At 41.0% G+C, this 22,700-nt stretch overlaps 1 protein-coding gene across 5 annotated transcripts in view; it reads left to right on the top strand.

Annotated features, from left to right (window-relative positions):
* The window catches only part of SORCS1 (sortilin related VPS10 domain containing receptor 1), a 514,957-nt gene that overhangs the window by 474,213 nt on the left and 18,044 nt on the right, over positions 1 to 22,700 (top strand). For all 5 annotated transcript variants that reach the window (XM_025467149.3, XM_025467148.2, XM_025467150.2 and 2 more), the window contains exon 24: positions 9,226 to 9,325. In XM_025467149.3, coding sequence (XP_025322934.1) covers positions 9,226 to 9,325 — 100 coding nt within the window. The remainder of the gene's footprint in view (positions 1 to 9,225; positions 9,326 to 22,700) is intronic.

Here is a 22,700-nt window from a genome sequence, read left to right as displayed (position 1 = left end):
AGGGTATGACTTTTGTACAAATCATGAATCCTCTTTATTATCATCATGCTAAGATGACCTGATTTGTGTTTATAATAAACGAAGTAATATTGGCTCCAGACGACCTCTCCTGGCTGTGTAGGGTCCATCTTTTCTCCATGTCCGCCACCTTCTGGAGTAGTAGACTGTGTGTGTATGTGCGCATGTGTGTGCTCGTGTGTGTGTGCACATACACATTTGTGTCTCCTGCCTCCTTCCATCTCTGGTTCCCCCTCTCCTCCTTCAAAGGAGTCTTTAAGCTGTATAGTGAGGATGATTATTATATACTTCCTCTTTGTCGTCTTCCTCTTCCCATTCTCCTTCCCCTTCCTCTTCATCATCCATTCAGTTAAAATCATCAGTCCTGGTCTGGTTACCCTGTTAGAAACGGCATGATTTTGGTTTCTCAGTGCTTTCTGGCAGAAAGATTAAAAATAAGATTCTTCTCAGACACTGAATAAATACTGGCTTTTTCCCCTCCAGTATGTGGAGTTTTTCAATTTGCTTAGAATGAGCCCATAATCTAGTTCCATGATCGCCAGTCTTCAAGGATGGCTTGAGATCCTCCCATGACAACCTTATTAACAACAACCCCAAATTACAGCATGGCCCACCTCCCAGCACACACCCTCCTTTCAACTGAGCTCTCTCACTTGGCAGAAGGTTCACCCCTGTAATTTTCTCCACATGCAAGTAATGAAGAACAAAGCTGCCCTGGAAAGCCCTGTTGAACTCCGTTTCCTAGTGAACTGCAATTGAAGAGCCAGCAGCAGGTAGTTCCTCGGATTTGCATGTGACTCTGCTCAGCTCTGGCACTCAGCTTCCCATTGTTTTCCACAAATTCTTATCTGCACCTGCAACTTTGTGGGAGAATGAGATGGATTGCCTCTTATCCCAGCACTGCTGAGAAACTGGAGGGGAGGTGGATGAGTATCCAAGACCTTCAGATTTGAGCGTGTACAATGGTTGCTCCTCTAGAAATCATATGGATCTTCCATGAATTCCAGATTATCATCTTTTCAAGGATGGAAGAGAGTCCGGACTTAGAGCCAGCCAATATCTGAGGCATCACATCATCTGTGCATCTCTGTTTCTCACACTTTCCGTTTTTTTCTAGAAGTATCATATTTCCTAGGGTTTTTTTTTTTCCCTTGAGACATGTGGAAAGAAGAAGGGTGTGTCCTGTAAAGCTTCTTTTGCTTGTGTTGGAATGCATCTTGTTTTGATTCTTTTCTCTGGAGTTCTTGTTTCCCTTCATTCTCTCTCTCATCTGACTGCCCCCTCCAAAGACATTCTGAGAGTTGAGTGACAGTCCCTGAGGCAGCCTGATGTCATTGATGAACCATTGAGTCAGAGCTCTGAAGGCAGCTGGCTTGTTTGAAGGCTATGTGACTTAGCATTTGGCACACATTATTGGAGACCAGCCATTTTATTAGAAAGAAGACGGGAGTGGGGTGCCTGGGTGAGTCAGACAGTTAAGCGTCTGCCTTCAGCTCAGGTCATAATCTCAGGGTCCTGGGATCAACTCCCACATCAGGCTTCACACTCAGTGGGGAGTCTGCTTCTCCTCCCTCTGCTCCTCCTCCCAGTAATTCCTCCCCCCAAATAAATAAAACCTTTCAAAAAATGGAACACGGTAGTGGAGAAATATAAACCAAGTTTCTAGTTTCACCTCTGATATCCACTGTATCTATTATTTATAGATAAAGTAATTTAGGATTAGGAAAGTCATATAAGTTCGCCAAAGTGACACAATCTATAGTTCCCATTTACTAGGATGTTTGAGAGAATATTAAAGAAATGATATGCAAAGTACTTGGCTCCTTACATATGTTCAATAAGTGGTGAATAAATTCTGGAGATATATGTGGCCATCTCATGATAGGAACAGAATATCTGGAAATGCAAAAGGGAAGGTGAAGTTTGTGAAAGGGACTATTTGGTAGAGTTAAGGGCACATACTGGAAGAGAGAGGCTGGCAGGAGATGACTGCATGAAATGATACAAAATCGAGAAGAGAACAAGGACAGCAAGAAACAGAAGCAGTGTGCCTGAGTGACCACACAGGAGCCAGGGGGACCCTTCTGACCTTTCACGAGGATTTGCAGCATGAAGGAAAGCAAGCTACCAGGCTAGCATTGCACATCTGTTTAAGGAAATCCCAAGTCCATCAGCCTTATATAGGACTCTACCCAAACAAATACAGAACCCAGCACATAAGAAATGAGTGTCCTTGTTGTGGCGAATATTCTCACCCTGATATAAAACGTGCAATAACAAAGTTGACATATAAAAGTGAGCCATGTGTGGAGATGCTATGAAACAGCGGCTGCCATTGGGAACCTGCAGTTTTCAACTGAAGGGGGTTCTTTGACTCTTCTCTCTGACTCGGCACCTTTAAAGTAAAGGAATTCAGGCCCAGACATGGAGAAGTGATTGCCTGAGGTGACACGGCTCTTCCAGAGAATGATACGCTAGCTGTGTTTCTGCAAGGAACTCAAGCCCGTGGCCGCCCCACTCCTCCCTGCTGCAGATGTGGACTGGATGCCACTTTGCTTCCATGGGCCTGAAAATACCAAGGCTGTTGCACCAGGAAGCAAAGGACAAATGCTTTGGCTTTGTTTGTTTGTTTTGTTTTTTTAAAGATTTTATTTATTTATTCATAGAGACACAGAGAGAGAGAGAGAGGCAGAGACACAGGCAGAGGGAGAAGCAGGCTCCATGCAGGGAGCCTGACGTGGGACTCGATCCAGGGTCTCCAGGATCACGCCCTGGGCTGAAGGCAGTGCTAAATGTCTGCGCCACCGGGGCTGCCCAGACAAATGCTTTGTTATGAGTTTTTGTATCTTTTTCTTAAAGTTCTGATGCAATTGATAGGCAATTCAAACCAGTTTAAGCAAAAACAGTGAAGCTGTGAGCGAACCTAATAGGGGAGTCCAGGATACAGTTCAAGCATGGATTCATTCAGGGAATTCAGAGCCTCTCAAAAATACCACCAAATACTCCCTTCTCTCCCTCTTTCCCCATCTCTTTTCTTTATTACCACATGAAGGATATGCCTGAGGATGAAGCCAGGGTGCAGGAGGGCAAGGATGGCCACATAGGGCCCCGGGCTTTGTCTAATCCACCTCCAGCCCCATCCGAAAAGCAGTGCCTCTCCCCTGAGAGCACCCCAAGAGCTCTGGGTGGACGGTTCTCACTGGCCCAACCTGGGTGAAGTGGGCATCCCTTACCCTGTCCTGTAGTCAGAGGGATGGAGGGCTGGCTCCAACCACTCAGATGTTTTATATGCTGCCTGGGTCAGGGATTCAGGAAGCCTCTTCAGAATTAAGGGAATGGAGAAGACATGGTTCCTCCAGAGAATGGAGAAGGATATGGCTCCTCAAAGAGATATGGGGAGAGAGAGAGGTAACAGACAGCAGGCAGACAAAAGCAGCTGCCTCCTTCTGTAATAAATTCCACAGAAATTTTAAATGAATGCAAAGCAGAACCAAACAACAGAAGGAAATGTTCCCCGCAGCCCCCTCGAGGTCCGCACTCCAAATCCCAGATGGAATTTGGGAAGGGCTGACCTTATCCCTCTCTTAATGCTCTGGCTCCTTGCTTGTAAGCTTTCCACGCAGAACCCCCAGCAGAGAAAGAAGAGGGACCCCAGCCAGATGGGCCTGGAAGCCTGCAAGGGTGAGGCCTCTGCAAAGGGCTCTGGGCTCTCCTCCCTTTAGCTTCCCCAGGGGAGAAGCCATGCTGGCTCAGATCAAGCTATCTTGTCTGTGAAATAAATTGAAAATTCCTCACAGTGAGAAGTACTTGACCTTGTTATCAGGATAACGTGGGCAGGGTTAATCAAGTGACCTCTGTCTGGAAGGGTTCCACCAGTCTTTATTTCAGATCTCTGGGGAGTGAGAAAAGACTCACTTGCCCTTAGCTGACCTCATCAGGGTTAGTGCATCCTGCTGCCCCAGCTGCTCAGGTATGGAGCAACCTCCCCCTCCCCCAGGCCTGTACTGCTGTGCTTCTCTCTGAGTCCTCAGAGGTGAGCAGATTTGTATCTGGCTCTCCTGGAGGGAGGAAAGACCATCATGTTCTGTCAAGATTATTTGCGATACTGTGCTGGAGAGATATGGAGCCTGCATGTTGTCTTGCAGAATCCTTAAAGGGCATGAAAACATTTAAAAGAAACAAAAAGATATGAAAAAAATTGTCAACCATTAACATTGAATTTCCTCCTTGGCTCTTTCTGTTACCATATGCTTTGACCAATGGACAACCAAAATCCAGAGAAAAGGAAAGGTGCCTATGAAAATGGAACAGTCTAATTGACATTTTAAGGAATTAAAGATTCATTATGAACTATAATTGATAATCTCAGACTATTACCCACATAATCTGTCCTGTTCATATTTTTTTAACATGGGAAATTGAATCATAGAAATACTCTGGAGTTAATGAGGAAGATCATTAAAGCAGGAAACTATCATTGAAAGTAGATTTGGTGGGGATCCCGGGGTGGCTCAGCAGTTTAGCACCTGCCTTCAGCCCAGGGCGTGATCCTGGAGTCACAGGATCGAGTCCCACATCGGGCTCCCTGCATGGAGCCTTCTCCCTCTGCCTGTCTCTCTCTCTCTCTCTCTCTCTCTCTGTGTCTCATGAATAAATTAATAAAATTCTTTAAAAAAAAAAAAAAGAAAGAGAGTAGATTAGGTTAAGAGTTGGACTGGAAGGAATATGGCAAAGGGAGACAGAAATTTAGAGCAGGTGATGGGGAATACAGGAAATATGTATAGCCAATGTGTTTCTTCAGTATATCACCCAGGCAACTTCTTAGTCACTTTAATCAAGATGATTCTTTTGTGCTAAGAACGAAGGGATCTGGGTAAGCTAGTGTTAACTAGAATTAGTGTTTGTTCCATTGGCCGCCGCCCCCCCATGATTTAATCCAAAAATTAGGCTGTATGATTGATTTGGGAAAGTTCTTTCTTTGTTGAATCCAAAAGGAAGATTCTTCAACTGCTATTTCAAAGGAGCTTAATAATGTAACAGGATCAGGAATGATCCAGTGGGTCAGCTTCAAGGTCATTACAGGTAAGTATCTCTGAACGTGGCACCAGAATGCTGTTTATGTTCAGCAGGGTTTGCATCCTCCTGCCCACCTCAGAGATAAATGTTAGTATTTTGGCCCAGTATAGCTCTATCATTGATAAACCTGCCAAAGACCATTTTGCACCTAGAGTTTCACCTTGTACCACTTATTTGGCTTATATGTTCCATAAATTTACCAACTGCTCTGTTCTTAAACTTCTCTTTTTTCACGTTTCAATGTTTGACACTTCATTCATATAATCTGAGAGTGTGTTTTCTCCTATTGGTTTCATTAAACATTGTTAAGGTGTCAAATGTGTTCTTTGTGTGGCAACCATCACTGCTGTTGGCTATTTCCAGCTCATTTCCTTCTGGATACATGGTAGGGTGGCACCAGGCACCTCTTCTGTAGCAGAACCATGTGACCAATTGTGTCTTTAACACTGTTACCCCAGCCTAACCTAGCCTGTTCTGATTGCCATACCTAAATTTTATACATTGTGAAGAGGATACAGAAGGGAATCTGTTCCCTCCTGCTACGCCCTGCAGATAGTGGCTTTCCAAGTGTTTTTATTGCATCCCACTGCATTTTTAACTGGTACTTTAATTGCAGTAGGAACTGGTTGTACTGGAGTCCCAGGCAGAGTCTACCAGTAGGCGGATACCAAGAATAACATGTTTCTTTGGTCATGATTATTTAGCTGAAGGAGAGTAGAAAATGGACTCTGTTGGTGAGCAGCAGAAGAGGGATCACAGCACAAAGGATACGTAAAATTTGCTAAGACAACACACTTTCCCTGGATGGAGAGAGAAAAATAAATATATTGAACTGGCTTTAGCAGTTCAATGTCCCAGCAGTCACACATTATCCCACTTAGTTTCTATCACGCAAGGTTTTGTTCTTCCTACTTAGGCCGCTGCCACCTGTCTGACAGATTCCAATTTATTCCACTCCTTTCATAGCCAAAGTCTCTCCCAGATGTTGCAAATTATATTGACTGGTGAACAGAATGTGGCAGTCCAGAGGATAGGGTTGGCAATTGCCTGGTCACGGAGCTCATACTGGTCAGCTGACATGGGACTGGTGTTACAAGTTGTGCATCTCACAGATGAATAAGAGATGGCAGCATAATTAATGAAATGCTGCAGGTTTTTTTCTGTTTTTTTTTTTTTTTTTTATATCCTAAGCCTGGTCAGCCAGTCCTCTTCCCCATATCTTTTGCTCTCTCTTTTTTGCCAGCTGGTTCAAGGAAAATATTTCTAATGAAAATGCCCCAGGATTAGGAGTCAAACATAACTGAAGTCTGGTGTCAGCTCTTCAAATATTAACTGAGTAAACTTAGGTATGTCCTGTAAGCTCCATGGGCCTTTACGTAGAGATACCAGCCCTAATACCTAAGACATGCTATGTTAGAAAGACAGAAATGTGCAACTTTGCAAATATAACGTGTTCAATATATATGTGTGATATATATGGCATATGTAAGATTTATGTATATTATATATAAAATATATAACAGCACATGATCTAATGGAAAAATACAGAATAAACAATTCTGCAAGTGGCTTGAAAAACATTTAAAATTATGAAAATCTGTCAACAGTTTCCTACTTGTTTATTTGAGTAGAGAATTACATGGTTCTAATTGAGATTATTGTATGCAACGTACATTTCATTTAGTTTTGTTTTTGTGCATAATTTCTTTCCCACAGATACGGGTTCTTTACTGCATGTCCTTTGATGCAAGTTAAATACATGAAACATACCAGATTATTTTGGCATAGCCTGCTTAATTTTGTAAATGATACAGATAAATCCATTGAACCAATGCTATAAACCAAAACAAATCCAAGAAGTTAATTATTTTTCACAAGGAACTCTCATGGAGATTATAAATTAGAAATATGCTGTTCTGACGAACCCTACTTTCTGGTTTAGTTATTTGTACCTCTCACTTGAGGAAAAAACATCCTCAGGAATAAGAAATAAATATCACTTCAACTAGTTGAGAGATCTTTCTCTTGCGAATACATATTTCCCTTTTGGCCACATGATGGACTCAGCAAAACAGAGCAATTCTTTAATTACTTCTGACAAGTCTTTCCCATTTGAATAAAAATATTTTTCTGCAAAAATAAATGTATATATGCATACACACATATATATTTGTATGTAAACGTGTATATTTCACACACACACATATATACACACACACATTTCTGACTGTGTGTCTGTGTGTCTGTTTCGTTAGCCAAAACCTTTCTGATTAATTTCTACCAAACATCCTGTCGGATTCCTGTAAAGACCTTACCAATTGAATTATAAGATAGAATAAGAACCTATATATTGCAATACTTTAGAGATCACAAAGGAAAAACTTTCTACATAGTCTGTGCTAGAAATCTGTCTCTATAAAGCTGGAGCATTCCAGAAGATTCCCAGGGCCCAGGAAAAAAAGAGTAATATAGAGCCAAACATATAGGATAAAGTTGTTTTCAACATAATTGTGTGACAACCTTGTTTTTCTGCATGGTTTGCCAAATGAAAGCATTTGAGATGCTGAGCTTGCACTGGATCCCAGGTGCTCAACCACGGGTCACCGCCAGTCATCCCAAGTTCCTGTTGTTAAGCAAAGAAGTTCATCTGTAGGGCAGTTCAGTTCCATTACCCATCGGAGGGTCTGCCAGTGACTCTCTGCATCCAAACCAAGCCCGTCAGGCCCTGCTTAATTGATAAAAGGATCAATCAAAGGTGTTGTTTTGGCAACTCACTGCGCTAAATGAATCTCAACAAATTTTTATAAAAGGGGAAAAAATGGTGCTCAGAAAGCATCTAATTAGACCTCAATAGCATGTTAAATAAAATATTAAAAATAAAGAGTCTAGAAAAATAATAGGAGTATAGTTTTCCCTAATAGTTTTTCAGAAATTGTTCAGAAGGATAAGAAAATTGAGCTGGATTTTCTACTTTAGACAAGTGAACAGAACAGAGTTTTACCTTTTCTATAAAACCTGTCCTTATGCTGTTATTACCCAAACATGGTTCTTTGCCCTTTGTTGGGGTTAAATATTTCATGGCCTGGAATGCCAGAGGTCTGCCCAGTACACATGTGTCAGCGGAGAGCAGCTCAGCTAATGTCCCTAAGCAGGAAACCAGGATCAGCCCATGCATTACTTAGACTGTGCTTACAGTTTTTTCCAACTGTATAATTTATTATTTTAGTGGAACTATATTTACCGTTCAATAAATATTCATAAAGTATCTATTCTGTGAAAGCCACAGGGTACAATTAGGGGATGGGGAAGCAAGCATAGAGAGGAATAAGATGGAGTCTGCTCTCAAAAAGTAAAATAAATGCATACAAATCTTACCAGAATGTATAAATTGTACATAATTACTTCTTTTAAGTGTCCATGTATAACAAATGCTCTTTCAAAAAACTGGGTGAAGGCAGCCCTGGTGGCTTAGCGGTTTAGTGCCTCCTTCAGCCCAGGGTGTGATCCTGGAGACCCGGGATCGAGTCCCACGTCGGGCTCCCCGCATGGAGCCTGCTTCTCTCTGTCTCTCTGAATGTCTAATAAATGAAAAATATTAAAAAAAGAAAAAAACAACAACTGGGTGACTTCTGTAGGAAAACACAGGATGACTTTTTAAGAGCAGAAATGTTTGTGTTTACTAAGAGTTTGTCCCATTTTGTAGCAATGAGGATGTAAACTCAGATGATGGTTTAAAAATCATTATGCATGCATATTCTGGAATAAAACTCAAAATCAGGGATGCCTGGGTGGCTCAGTGGTTGAGCATCTGCCTTCAGTTCAGTGTGATCCTGGGACAGAATCCCACATTGGGTTCCCCATGGGAAATCTGCTTCTCCCTCTGCCCATGTCTCTGCCTCTCTGTGTTTCTTATGAATGAATGAATGAATGAATGAATGAATGAATAAATAAATAAATAAATATCTTTTAAAAAATAAAAATAAAAACTCAAAATCATACAAGACTCATTTATATAATTCACAGGTATAATATTAGAATGCCTTGGTAACTACAGTCAATATTTCTCAGCATTTTTGTTTATACTTGATATGGCGATTTTGGTGGCACTCATTGTAACACTTCTTCTTTCAGATATCAGAACTGCTGATCCACAAGCTCAACCAAAACTCAGTGCACTTTGAGCTGAAGCCCGGGGTCCAAATCCTTGTCCACGCAGCCCACTTAACAGCAGGTCAGTTTCCAGGTCCCTGGCTTCTGGCTGGTGGCTCTAGCACAGAGGGATCCCAGTCTCCCTTTTCAGCATAGATGAAATGATGGCACCGCTCATGACAAATAAGAGCACCAGTCTTTGGAGGTTCCCTTGCTTGGCATTTTTGCCCTAATAGGGACTCGTAAGACAGCAGAATAAGGTGAATTTCTTACCTAGTCGCTGGCAAAAACTGTCAGGGAATCAACTAGATACTTAATCCTGAAATGATGGCATGCTGCATCTCAACAGAAGTCTCAAAAATAAAGTTAACCTTACAAATAACTTTTTTCCGATCTTGCTGCACAACCTTATTTTCAGTTGTTTACGTTATGAAGAATTTTCTTTCTTTAAGTTTTGAGATAATGAGTAGGATTAAGTAGGACTCACAAGTTGCACAGGGCCCTAACCAAGATTAATCCTGAATGAGCCATGCATGATCTTAGTAGCATTAAGCTTCTGTCTCTTCACCTGGAAAAGGTTGGGGCGGGGGAGATCCTCCTGCTAAGGCTCTATAGAAATCTCAGTGATAATTCAGGTAATTGCGAGTGTATAGAAATAGATGTTATTGTATTATGTTAATAATAAATTAACAATATTTATTGAGTACTTATTTTTCAGAGTACAGTGCTGGTGCTGCATGGAATACAAAGGCCAATAGGAAATAGTCTTTATCCTCAAAAAACATATAATTTGATTGTGGTGCGGTATAGTTTGATGGTAATGGTCATGGTGGTGTGATGTGGTGCAGAAAGTGGGCAATGGCAGGGTATCTTGATGAGCAAAATGAATAAATGCTTATATAGAAAGGCAATATACTTAAGCACTTAGATTCTACAATTTTGCAGCCAGATCATTGGTCTTATCTCCCTCACTTACTTGCCATGTAGATCTTAAGAAGAGACCTAATTTCTTGTAGGCTTAGAAATGGCATGAGCACTATGTCCATGAGATTGCATGAGGATGAAGTTAATTCAGGTAATGCACTCAGAGTAGTGCTTGGCACATAGTAAGCTATTATTTTCCTTCTTTTTTTATTATTAACAATCAAAGTTGTATAGGAAATTTAAAGCAGAAAGAAAGTGTGAGTAGTCAGAATGATACAGCAATGCTTCACGGAGAAGGTGGCCTTTGGGAAAGGATGGAAAGGATTGACCTCAGGAGTCCATTTCAGGCACCAAAACCCCAAGGAAGGAGTATGAAAGTCTCCAGGGCTTTGGGGATGCTGGATAAGTGGAAATAGCAGCAGTTCCCACCTCCATTCTTTGGATTTCTAGAGATTTCTGGAGATTCTCCATTCTTTGTATTTCTGGAGTGCCTAGGCCTAGAAGAAAGCCAAGCAGGTTAGCTGCTGACCTCTTTTCTGTTTGGATAATATCTTTTTTGTTTGTTTATTAGGGTTTCATGAAATACTTTGTTTAGAAAAAAATTCCACTGCCTTAAAAATATAAAACAAATATTTAAAAGTCACTGTTGTGAGCATGGAATATGGAAGGGGAGTGTGGACTATGCCAGGCTGCAGTTTGTACTTACTTTGGTGTGCTCTGGGAAGCTGTCAAGATGTTTGAATGAGGTGTGACCAATTCAGAGTATCCCTTGAGAAGGATGACTCTTAAGAGCTAGAAAGATTGAGGAGGGCCGATTTTGTATTCTCCAGCCTGCCATCCTAATTCATCCAGTGAACAGGCATTTACTGAGCACCTGCTAACTCAACCAAGCAATGTCTTCAGCGTAGGATAGTCTGTACCTTCATGAAGCTTCCATCACTGGGGAAAGGAAGCCATGCAGGGAACAAATTAACAAATGCTACTTTCTGAATTGTATTGCTGATGAAAATGCCATGAAGAAAATGAGAAAGTGTTACACCAGTCAGAATGGCTAAAATTAACAAGACAGGAAACAACAAATGTTGGAGAAGATGTGGAGAAAGGGGAACCCTCTTACACTGTTGGTGGGAATGCAAGCTGGTACAGCCACTCTGGAAAAACAGTGTGGAGGTTCCTCAAGAAGTTAAAAATAAAGCTACTCTATGATCCAGCAATTGTACTACTGGGCATTTACCCCAAAGACACTGATATAGTAAAACGATGAGACACCTGCACTCCAGTGTTCATAGCAGCATTGCCCACAACAGTTAAACTGTGGAAGGAGCCACAATGTCCTTCAACAGATGAATGGATAAAGAAGATGTGGCTTATATATACAGTGGAATATTACTCAGCCATCAGAAAGGACGAATACCTACCATTTACATCTACATAGATGGAACTGAAGGGTATTATGCTGAGTGAAATAAGTCAGTCAGAGTAAGACAATTATCATATGGTTTCACTCACATGTGGATTATAAGAAATAGTGAAAGGGACCATAAGGGAAGGGGATCAAACTGAGTGGGGAAAAATTAGAGAGGAAGACAAACCATAAGAGACTCTTAACTCTGGAAAACAAACTAAGGTTGCTGAAGGGGAGGTGGATGGGAGGATGGGGAAATGGGTGACAGGCATTAAGGAGGGCACATGATAAGATAAGCACTGGGTATTATATGTTGGCAAATTGGATTTAAATTTTAAAAATTTAAAAAAGAAAATGAGAAGGTGTGAGAAATAGAAAACAATTTAGCAAAACATAGACAGCACCCTTTAACCCTAAGACATGAAAGAAAGCTGCCAGTTTTTCTCAAGGCATTTGAAAATATAGATTAGCTGTTTCTACCAAAAGGTTGACCTGTGGTCTTTGGTGAATGATGGTCTTTGGTGAATGATGGTGACACATGGCAATGACATATAGCTGGCTATCCCAGGAAGCAGAGTTCAAAAACATCAGTGGTAGTCATCCTGATAGTCAAGCCACTGACACATTTTTCAAATGAATGCAAAGTAACAACTTGAGGTTTTTTTAAATATTAAATAGACTTACTGATTAATCTAATTAGACAGCCCAGCCTGTTTAGGTGGCAGACTGAATCTATCATCCTCTCCTATAATAGCTAGAGCTACTTGCTCCCTTTCAGTTTAGAGGTAAAAAACAACTGAGCCTGATATTCCATAATGAATTCTGGATTTGAAGGGATGTGGCCAACTAGACCATCCCTTGTAGTACAAAATTTGGTTTACAGCTAGTCAGTTTCTAAATGAATGCTATCTTCAGACAACATATTTTGCTGTGGAGTAACTTGATTTTATTAGAAAGAAGTCCCCTACTGTTTACCAGGGGCCTCTGGTAGAAAGGGGACCATCTTAGGTTAAATTAGGCAGAGAACTAAGCTCACTCCTATAGCTCTGAAGGCCACCTGCATTTCACACATTTGTTTCCTGCCATACTTCTCTTCCATCAGTTATTTTATGTGCTTGATTTTTATTTAACTGGCTTTCACATCACACACTATAGATGGTTCTGAATATCTTGCTGAATTTGAAACCTTATTTCAGATGTTACTTAAGGAAGCTTCCCTATAATGGCCATTGGTAGAGCAGAGATCAGGCTGAAAAATAGGGATCAAAAAAGTGGTAATTAGCTGAAGCTGATTTAGCCAGGGCCTGGCCAGGGAAACCAACACAGCAAAGGCATGCAAAGGCATCCGTGTGGAATTCATAGTTTCATGTGGGAAAGAAAGTCCATTCCCGATAACCATGAAGGCTTAATTCCACCAATGTAAGTTCCAGATAGCAAAGTTGGGAAGATCTGGAAAACTTCTCCAATTAATGTTCATAGTTCATTCCATCACTGGGAACTTGGGAAGCAGTACTCTGATCTCTGGGAAGAAGAGGGTGGCCAAAGGAAGCTATGTTACTGGGAGCTCATGTAAACACCCTAAGATTTAAAGACACCTGGTAACAGAGATCAGTATGATGCAGGATTACCAAGAGACTAAAATAAAAATGCAGTTGAGGCCAAACCCCAGTGTTAGACTAGGCAATTGAGAGAAAGTGAGAAAAGTCCTTGACTTCCAACCATTATGGGTTGTTCACGGTTCTTCTCTATTGGAATAGTAGGACCTTTTGGCAGGATAATTCCAAACCTCAATAACTGGCCTTATTGATCTTCCTATGATGACTGGCTCAGTGCCTGCAGTAGATGTAGCCTTGTATGTGAATAATCAGCTCCAGTTTGAAGAATATGGGGAGAAGACATCAAAGGCGGACAGGATAATGGAATTGGAAATTGGCTGCGTTGAGTGTTGCCAGGTTCCTCAAAAGAATGATAGAATTGGCCCCACACAAAGGTGCAGCATCACTCTCAGGCTGACTTTCACCACAAAAGACAAGGTTTATGTGAAGATGGGCCCTCCTCAATGCCCCTGGTGAGGAAGTGAAACAAGTGAGGGATCAGTCTCCCACTGGAGAGTGCCCCTACGTTAGCCCTGGCCCATCTGGATTGTTGTAAACTATTTGAACAGAGTAGTAGATTATGTCTATTAAGACTGTGGAGGGTATTCTCCTTTTATACCTAGAAAAAGGGGGACACTGAGGTGGGAGACCAGTGGATAGAGACACTTGCCTCAATTTCTGTAAGTGAAAATCAGCACACTCTTATTTGGGTGGCTAGGAAGAGGAGGAGGAAGATACCAGGGGAAAAGAGGACACAGTGAGGAAGAATATATGATGCCAAACTTCTACCTCACTCCCTTTCCCTTCTTTTCATCCCTCCTGCAGGCAGGAGGACATAAAAATTGAAAAAAAAAGAGAGAGAGAGAGAGCAAAGGAGAGAGAGAGAGAGAGAGGACCACTGTTTGCAACATTTCATGTCTCATAAGCAGGATTGCTAATACCTTCCCAGGGACTATTACAGCACGCTGCTGCATTCCATTAATTGCCCAGCAGATGTTCAGCAGCCTTCTTTTAAAAATGTTTGAGCCAGAGTGTGTTGCTAGTGAGAGAGGCAGTGCGTAATTTGGTTTGTCTCCAAGGAAAAAGAACTGTCTCCTTTCAGGAATTTACTGGCCTTATTTTATTATTTTTTTAAATTCAGTTCCCTGTTTGCTTTTATGGGAACACCAGGTAAGCACTTCTAGGTCTGGATGGCATTAGAGACTGGCTTTAGGCTGTTTCCTCCCATGGTCTACCTGGGAATTCATTAGCTTTGGTGTCTACACTGAGGTAAACATAGAATGCTGTCCTTGTTTGGTTCTTATCAATTCTTGTGCTTCTCCCTTTCTCTTCAATTCCTCTTGAGAGCCCAGCCACTCATGATAACTGTGTTTCTGAAATTTTCTTTGAGGGAAAAAGGGATTTGAAATTGCATGTGAAGAGGGTGAGAATGAGAAGCTGTTCAGGAGAAGTTGAGGGAGGGCTATGAGCGGAATAGCTCTCTTTGGCTTTTGGGACCTAAAAGCAGCTGTGTTGAGTGGACACAGGCCATGATGTTACACAGCCCAGGAGTAGAAATCGATCAAGCTGGGTCCGGGACTAGAAACACTGGTATTTTGACTGAAGGATACCTTTGCTCATGCTGTTCCCAAGTGGAATATTTCTCCCCCATTAGCCACCTCTTTCCATCTCCTAAGTCTCTTTGTATTTTAAGGCTCAACTCACCAACATTTGCCTGGTGTCTTTCTAGAGACTCTTACCTGGATATCATCTATCCCTTCTCTTAACTCACATGGATTTTTAAAACTTATTTTGTCTGATGATGATGATGGTAACTATTGTACCTCGCAGAGAACGTGCACATATTAAGTGCTCAGTAACTACTACTTTTATAAGTATTTAGGTATGTAATCAGTTTATAACCACTAGAGAGAGAGATTAAAAATCCCCTTTCCTCAGTTCATCTTTAGTTTATTCAGTTGTAAATTGTGCCGTTTATTCAATTGTGAACCTGTTCCATGACATGCTCTTTCTTACCAAATAGCCCGTGAGGGGAGCCTTGCCTTCATTTACCCGACAAGCATCTGAGGAAAATGCATCTTGGTGTTTTTCTTATGTCAGGTATCCCTTCAGGAGGTATTATAATCATTTACATACACATTGTGAGAAATTACTAGGTTGAAGAAAAATTAGAGTTCTGTGTCTTGGAACAAGAGAACCTAGAGATGGAGAGAGAAGGACCTGCAGGAGGGCTATTCCTGAAGGAGACTGCAGCAAGTCTACCTATCAGCCTTGGTCTGGCAGGAGTGTTTCCCCTGTCAGAGAGCAGCCTCACCTCATGGCAGAGCTCAGGATCAACAGCTTTGATTGCACTCTCCTGACCCCATCAAACTAGACCCTTCTTCACATCTTCTGTGACATCTCCCCAGAGCTCTCCCTCATCCGTGATTTTACCCTGGCCTTCAACTATTTGTTTATTTAGATTACTTTTATGAATCTCGACTCTCCTACATTTTAAGAGCTATGATGTCATACCAGGGAGAGTTTTTCCAGTAAGACTCACTAGAAGGCTTCAAATCTGATGCAGAGCATTTCATCTCTGCAGGTCCTTATGGAAGAACAAGCCTGAGCTATTAAGAAAATACCCTTGAAATGCCAATAGTTTTCTCATTGCCCCTAATAACTTGGAATTTACTGAAGGACGAGGTCCATTTCAGATTTATTGTCTTACGCCTCACATGACTCTGTGCCTCACTTTGCAGTGATTCCTTTAAAAAAAAAACCTGGTTCGTCTGAGGATGTGAGATGAGCTAGGACCCTCACTCAATCCACACTGGCTTGACCTGAGGCACAAAAATGATTTGCATGAAGCTTTACTAATTCTAAATAAAGAAGATGAAGAATATCCCATGCAGAAGGTTCAATAAAGATGAGCCTCAATGTTGATATGAGTTAAAAAAAAAAAAAGAGAGAGAGAGAGAAAGAGAAAATAAGCATACCAGGTTGAGGGACTGTGTTGAGCAGAGGCAGAGCAAGGTCACATGTGGTTTCTGTACAAAGTGATGCATAGTTTGACATGGTTTGGAATATCTAGATATATATCCTTAGATATCCTAATTGGTATACTATTGAAGGGAAAATTATGAGCAGAGGAAAGAGAGAGGGATAAATTCAGGGAAATCAAATCTGCCATTATTTGATACTTCATTTATATTATAAACTTTGTGGTTCATCATCCACACAGACCAGTGAGACAACTCTCATTAATGCTTCTTTGAAATTACAAAGTATGATGAATATGGAAAAAGAAAGAAGGGGCAGATGGAAGGATTTTTTAAATAAAAAGTTTGGGCATCAGTCAATAATCATTTCTCTTTTTATCAGAGTATGTACGCATTTTACAAGACACTTTTAACCTAAGAGGCAAGAGATGATAATTTATCTGATAGAAATAGAGACCTAGAAGTAGGAGCCTCTTTTTGCATTGCCAAAGATTCATGTTGGGTTTGATGTCATAAAGCATAAGAGTGGAAAACCCCACTTCAAGGCTGGGGAATAAGAGGATGAAACTCAGGTGAGCCCAGGAGCAGACTGCACATTCAACTCAGAGCTTTGATTTACCACCTTTTAGCAAGTTCCTGAGTAGGAGGGGTAGGCTGGCAGTGGATAGATTAAAGCCCTAATTGCTGGTACAAATCTTTCAAGCTACTTCACACCCTGTTTATCTGTGTGCTGTGAGGACCTGTGGTCATGAATAAATTCAATGATGATATTTGAGAGTAGGAATGGGGGAAAGTAACTTAAAAATGTGTTGATTCTTTCAAGGTAGAAGAAGAGAGATTCCGTACAAGAATGGAACTTGCTCATCCAGCAAGCAAGGGGTAACACTGGCATCTTATTTGAGAACACAAAACCTAACTAGATTGATTCACACTAAATTACAAACAACAGCATTGTGGGGATGATTTGCATTTCACAGGAGTGATTTATTGGACAGATAAACTAAAACTTAAGTGTAGGGGCTGCTCCACAGAGGACCTAGAAGACCTAGAAGGGCTGGAACTGATCATTCCCTCAAAAGAGATATGGTTGGAAAGACTCCATATAAACCAGCATAGATGATTCCAGTGATAAAACAACTGTTCTTGTTGTTTTATTTCCCTCCCCTGCCCCCCACTCTATTGTGGTTATTTCGGCAGATTTGCAAAAACGGAGATTTTTCAGGTTTCCCTGCACACACCCTGAATCTGAATCCCACTGAATAATACCTGGAAATCTGTGTTTTTAACAAGTGCCTCTGATGATGCATAAACGGCTAGGCCTATCCCCAGGTTTACCAACCACTCCATTGGAACATTCCAGAGACACACCTCCATCTGCATAACAAGGGGAGGTGCAAGTCTCTCACCAGCAATAAATCTGATTTACAGCTCAGGGCATTGACTAAAAGAGAGGCATGCATTGAAAAAGAAGGGTCTGTGATATTAGGTGTAGGAGGAAATTAGTAATAAACATTAAAATCTAATTTTTCTGCATATCTGGAGCCAACCTAATTGGCAGAATGGGTAGATGACAGTGGGAGGAAGGGGAAAAAAATGGAGCATGTCTCTGAATCTGAGATCTACTATATCCATAACTTAGATGAATGGCAAAGGGCAGCCAAGAGCTGTGACTGTGAGGCAGTTGAAAAATGATTAAAGAGTGAACTAGAATCTTAGTGGCAGATGTAATTGAATAGCCATGAGTTTTATGAAAGTTGAACAAATTATATTATCTAGATGCTATTAATGTGCTAGTGTGAGCAGAAAATGATACATCTGCATCTCCCTGTAATTTTGCATGTGTTAGAGAATCTGGGTGCCCTTCCACCCTCAGCTTTCCAGTGGGGTCTCTGCTCTTCTAGAGTTTTGGATACATATCATAAAAAATGAGAAAGGTTAATATTTCTCAAAGGAAGAGCCTCAAATTCCAGGTTGAATTAAAAAAAATTTTTAATACATACACAGTAACTGCTCCTACCCCCTCCTGTCTGTCTGGCAGTCACCTGATATAAGCTTTTAGGTTTAGGAAAGCTGTCCTTTGTCAAGGGTATGTGTGGGTTTTTAATAAAACTGTTATCTTGTGTGATCTTGGCCCTCCGTGGTTGCTGCTGACTGGTTCAATTTCTTTTCTTTTCTATTTTTTTTTTTTGGTGTAATAAAAAGATATTATCACAGAGATATTAGAGAATTAATATTTCCGGGCTTCAGTTGCTTCCCTTGGATATGTTATGAGTAAACGTGGGAGGGGATAAGGAACCAGAATTTCAACCTAGATCAGGAAACAGCATGATTTCTGCCTGACAGTTTCACATTGCGAAGGATCCTTTCCACTTGAAGGCAGAATTAGCATTAGTTGAGAAGCTTAGAAAAATACAATATAATGTAAGCCACATCATTATGGATGCAGATGCCACTTTGTGGAGTTGTGAGGCTCTGAACTGTAAAGTGAAATAAATTGTTGCAATAACATTTTCCATTTAGGGGTGAAATTAGTGCTAGTGAAATTCTTCCACGGCCAATAAATTCATCCGTCCCTTTAGTCTCTGGCTTCCTTGTTATCTACACAGTTATTTACAAGTCTTTGTGAGTAAAGTCATTCTAGTAGTATTTTTCCTTTCTTCTACTTTTTTGTCCCCCAGATAAATATATATATTTTTTTCCTCCACAAATATTTAGACTTTTTCACAACATGTGGACCCAGTGGCTTTTGACAACTGCTAAGCCATTATGGTGTTATGGCAAGAAAGAATAGGTACCAAAATACCTAAACATCCCCCTTTCCCCAGTGCAGTTACATGAATGTGATGCTTTCATAAATATACTAGGGGCCAGCACTGAGGTTGCTTTTTAGTTTCTAATAGATTCTTTTCCGTTGTTTTTTTTTTTTTTCTAAGATTTTTCTGGACCCATAAAAAAGCCTGAAATATCTACTTGGTAACTGTCTTGAGTTGGCCCAGCCTGAGGATGTTTCTAGAAATTCTTGGGTGGGAAATGGTCAAGAGGGAATGATCAGATGAACAATTCAGAGACAGGGTACAAAAATGTATCACATTGGAAATAAGTAGAAGTAATAAGTAATTTGGATGCAGGAGATACAGTTCCCCAAGGGAAAGGCAAGGCATATTGTCCGGAGAAATTGGCAGGAAACAGAAGGCAGGAGAACACATATAAAAGACAAAGAAGACACCAAAACCTATGAGGACCTACCTTTTAGACACTGAGTTTCTTATATCTAGAATGACCAGAACTGTCCTGGATTATATCTGTAATGTGTGCATAAATTTCAGTAGCCTTCCTTTTCATTAGTTAACGTGTTGTGGTTTAGAAGAGAATAGTTAGGATTATCTTACTTATATCCTGCCACCCTGCCAATGAGGGCAGAGATCCATAGCAAGAATTGAGTAATGTAGAGCCCAAACATAAGAATTGGTTAATTGAATGTTTACCCAGTTGAAAGGGAAGAGTTTTGAACAGAGACAGTATTAGTAAGCTATTGCTGTGTAACAAAGACCATCCAGAAATTCAGTGGCTTGACAGGGAGCATTTATTTATTGCCGTTGAGTCTATGGATTAATTCGATGGTCCTGGTTTTATCTGTGCTCACTATGTGTCTACAGTCAGCTATTGGTCATTAGGTAGGGAGTTCTCCTGGTCTTAGCTGGGCTGCCCCAGGTGATGGGCGGCTGTTGGCTCTACACTGCTCTAGAACAAGATTGATTAGGAGAAAGTTCTCCTACACATGGTATGTCATACTTTATCAGGCTACTCTGGACATGTTCATACATGATAATGATAGGATTCCAAGAGAGAGAGAGAGCAAAAGTGCAGAAGCCTCGCTTACAATCAGCACACCCTCATTCCCATTTCATTCCATGGCCACAGGATATCATAATACTAGCCCAGATTCAAGGGATGAGGAAACAGATTTCACCTCTTGGTGCAAAAAACCTTCAAAATCAAATTGCAGAAGGTTTGGACATAGAGAAGGGTAGAAAATTGACCCAGCAATGTGATCACTTTCCACACTCTCTTGGGGGAGACTTCACATGCTTTTAGGTAGTCTCACAGGCTCTCCTGAAGTCATAACCAGATTAAGCGACTGTTAATAATCAAGGGGTATGTTTTTATTTGTTCATTTTGTGTTAGTGACCCCGAGAACATAAAGGTCAGGCATACCCTAAAAATAAGGACTGGTTGCTTTATGAATAATAGTAGGTGGGACCTAACATGTAGTACTTTCAAACTAGTATGCATAACAATGACATTTGTAGTGTGTTACATATACAGATTTCTGGTATTGATTCTCAGATATTTTTTTTCTTAACTGAAGCCTAAGAGACTGCATTTTCACACATTCTCCAGGTAATTCTGAATCAGGTAGTCTGTAAACTTATAATTTGAGAAACACTACAAAGTAAACAGGATTTCTTGTTGACTTTCAACCCTAGAAAACTAAAATGCATCTTTCTCTTCCTGTCAATTACAATTAAGTTTGGTATTCGAGGTGCCCATAGTTGTCATTACTTGACCAAGTGACCTAAACTCTATGACTGGATGTTCTTGAAGACTCATCTTCAGTTTAAAACCAGCAGCAATGCTTCACTGGTCATTACAGCCTTCTCTGGAATCCTCACACTGGCCGTTAGGCCTCCAGGATCATGGTTTCATCCCAAAAGGGTATGACAGGCCTTAAGACTGTCATGATTAGGGGATCCCTGGGTGGCTCAGCGGTTTGGCACCTGCCTTTGGCCCAGGGCATGATCCTGGAGTCCTGGAATCGAGTCCCATGTTGGGCTCCTGGCATGGAGCCTGCTTCTCCCTCCTCCTGTGTCTCTGCCCCCCCCCCTCTCTCTCTCTCTGTCTCTCTCTCTCTCATAAATAAATAAATAAATCTTTAAAAAAAAAAGACTGTCATGATTGGGTTTGGATTTGAACTGACAGAAAGGCCTGTTGGCCAAGAAAGAATGCTTTGTAAATGAAAACCTTTTGTTCTTTCTGTTTTCTAAATAAACTTTGTGCCATTCCCATATCACTTTAATTTCTGAAAAAGAGATTTCAGACCACATGGATTGTGATATTCAAGGCATGTTACTAAAGCCCAGCATAGTTCTGCCTTGGAGGCAGGAGAGCCAAAAAGAAAATCAAGATTTGGAAAACTTGCTTTTGTAAATTCTTGACCACACTAACTTTTGGATTAGAAATGTAGAAATAGATTAAAAATGTAGTTCAGGGTTTCAGAGTCAGAATGCAGGTAGAAGTTCTCCAAGAAAGTCCCTTTGATGGAATGAGAGTGAATACAAAGAACTATAGGGTTTTTTAGCATGGTTTCACCAGCTAATGCCACCACATTATTGATGCTACAACTTGGAAATAAACTCAACAAAAGGGAGGGCTGCAGCAAAGGGGAGAGTGGTACCCCAGGTAAAGCTTTTCCTCAAGCGTGTTGTGTGTCACCTTGGTCTGCAAAGGGGCTGTGGCCATATGAGTTTCAGAAACACTGTGGTATAGAGTTCAATGAGTTTCTTTCCTGCAGGACTACTGTGAACTTTTTTTTTAAGGTATATTTATTTATTTTAGAGGCAGGGGTGGTGGGCAAAGGGAAAGCGAGAGAGAATCCCAAGTAGACTCCACATCCAGTACAGAGCCTAACATGGGGCTCGATCCCACAACCCTGAGATCATGGCAAGAGTCAGGCACTGAACTGACTGAGTCACCCAAGTGCCCCCTAGGACAGCTGTGAACTTTTAATTACTGATGAGGATTGCAAATCCTCAGGAATGCTGTATATACCACTTTCCAAAATTATTTAACCATAGGACTCTCACCATCTTTTGGGACTAACAATGATATGACAGTGTTACAAATACTGAGTATGTACTATGTGCTGGACACTATGCCAAGTGCTATAAAAATTCCATCTTGTTTTATTCTCACAACTTTCTAAAACTAGCACTTAGTTTTATCTCCATTATGCAGATGATGGAACTGAGGTTCTATTTAAGTCACTTAAGCCCACAAGTGGCAGACTCAGAATCTGATTCCAAAATGAGACCATATCAATTTCTTCACCCCAGACATGACGTTTTGAGATTGCTGCTGTGCACACAGGCTGTGAGCATTTATTTAGCACTCTACTATATCTTTCAGTCACTTTTCACAGGAAGACTATTGTCATTTCTGTAGCAGTGCTGCTGTTATAATCACCCTAGGTCCTCATGAATAGAACATAATTCATTGCATTTCTAAGTTCTCCCAGGATTTCAGAAACTGTGTGTGCCAGGGCCCAGACTTAGAAATGTGAAGTTAGTGGTGCCTGGGTGGCTTGGTCAGTAAACTATCTCACTCTTGACTTCAGCTGCAGGATCTCGGGGTTGTAAGGATCGATCCCCACATCCAGCTCCGTGCTGGGTGTGGAACCTGTTTAAGATTCTCTCTCTCCACCCCTTCCCCACTCCATCTCTTAAAAAAAAAAAAAAAAAAGGAAATGTGGAGTCACCTACAGTACTGATATGC

This window comes from Canis lupus, chromosome 28 (assembly GCF_003254725.2).
Source record: "Canis lupus dingo isolate Sandy chromosome 28, ASM325472v2, whole genome shotgun sequence".
In the NCBI taxonomy this organism is placed as follows: Eukaryota; Metazoa; Chordata; class Mammalia; order Carnivora; family Canidae; genus Canis; species Canis lupus.
The sequence above is the reverse complement of the archived record's forward strand: the minus strand, read 5'-3'. Positions and strand labels throughout refer to the sequence as shown.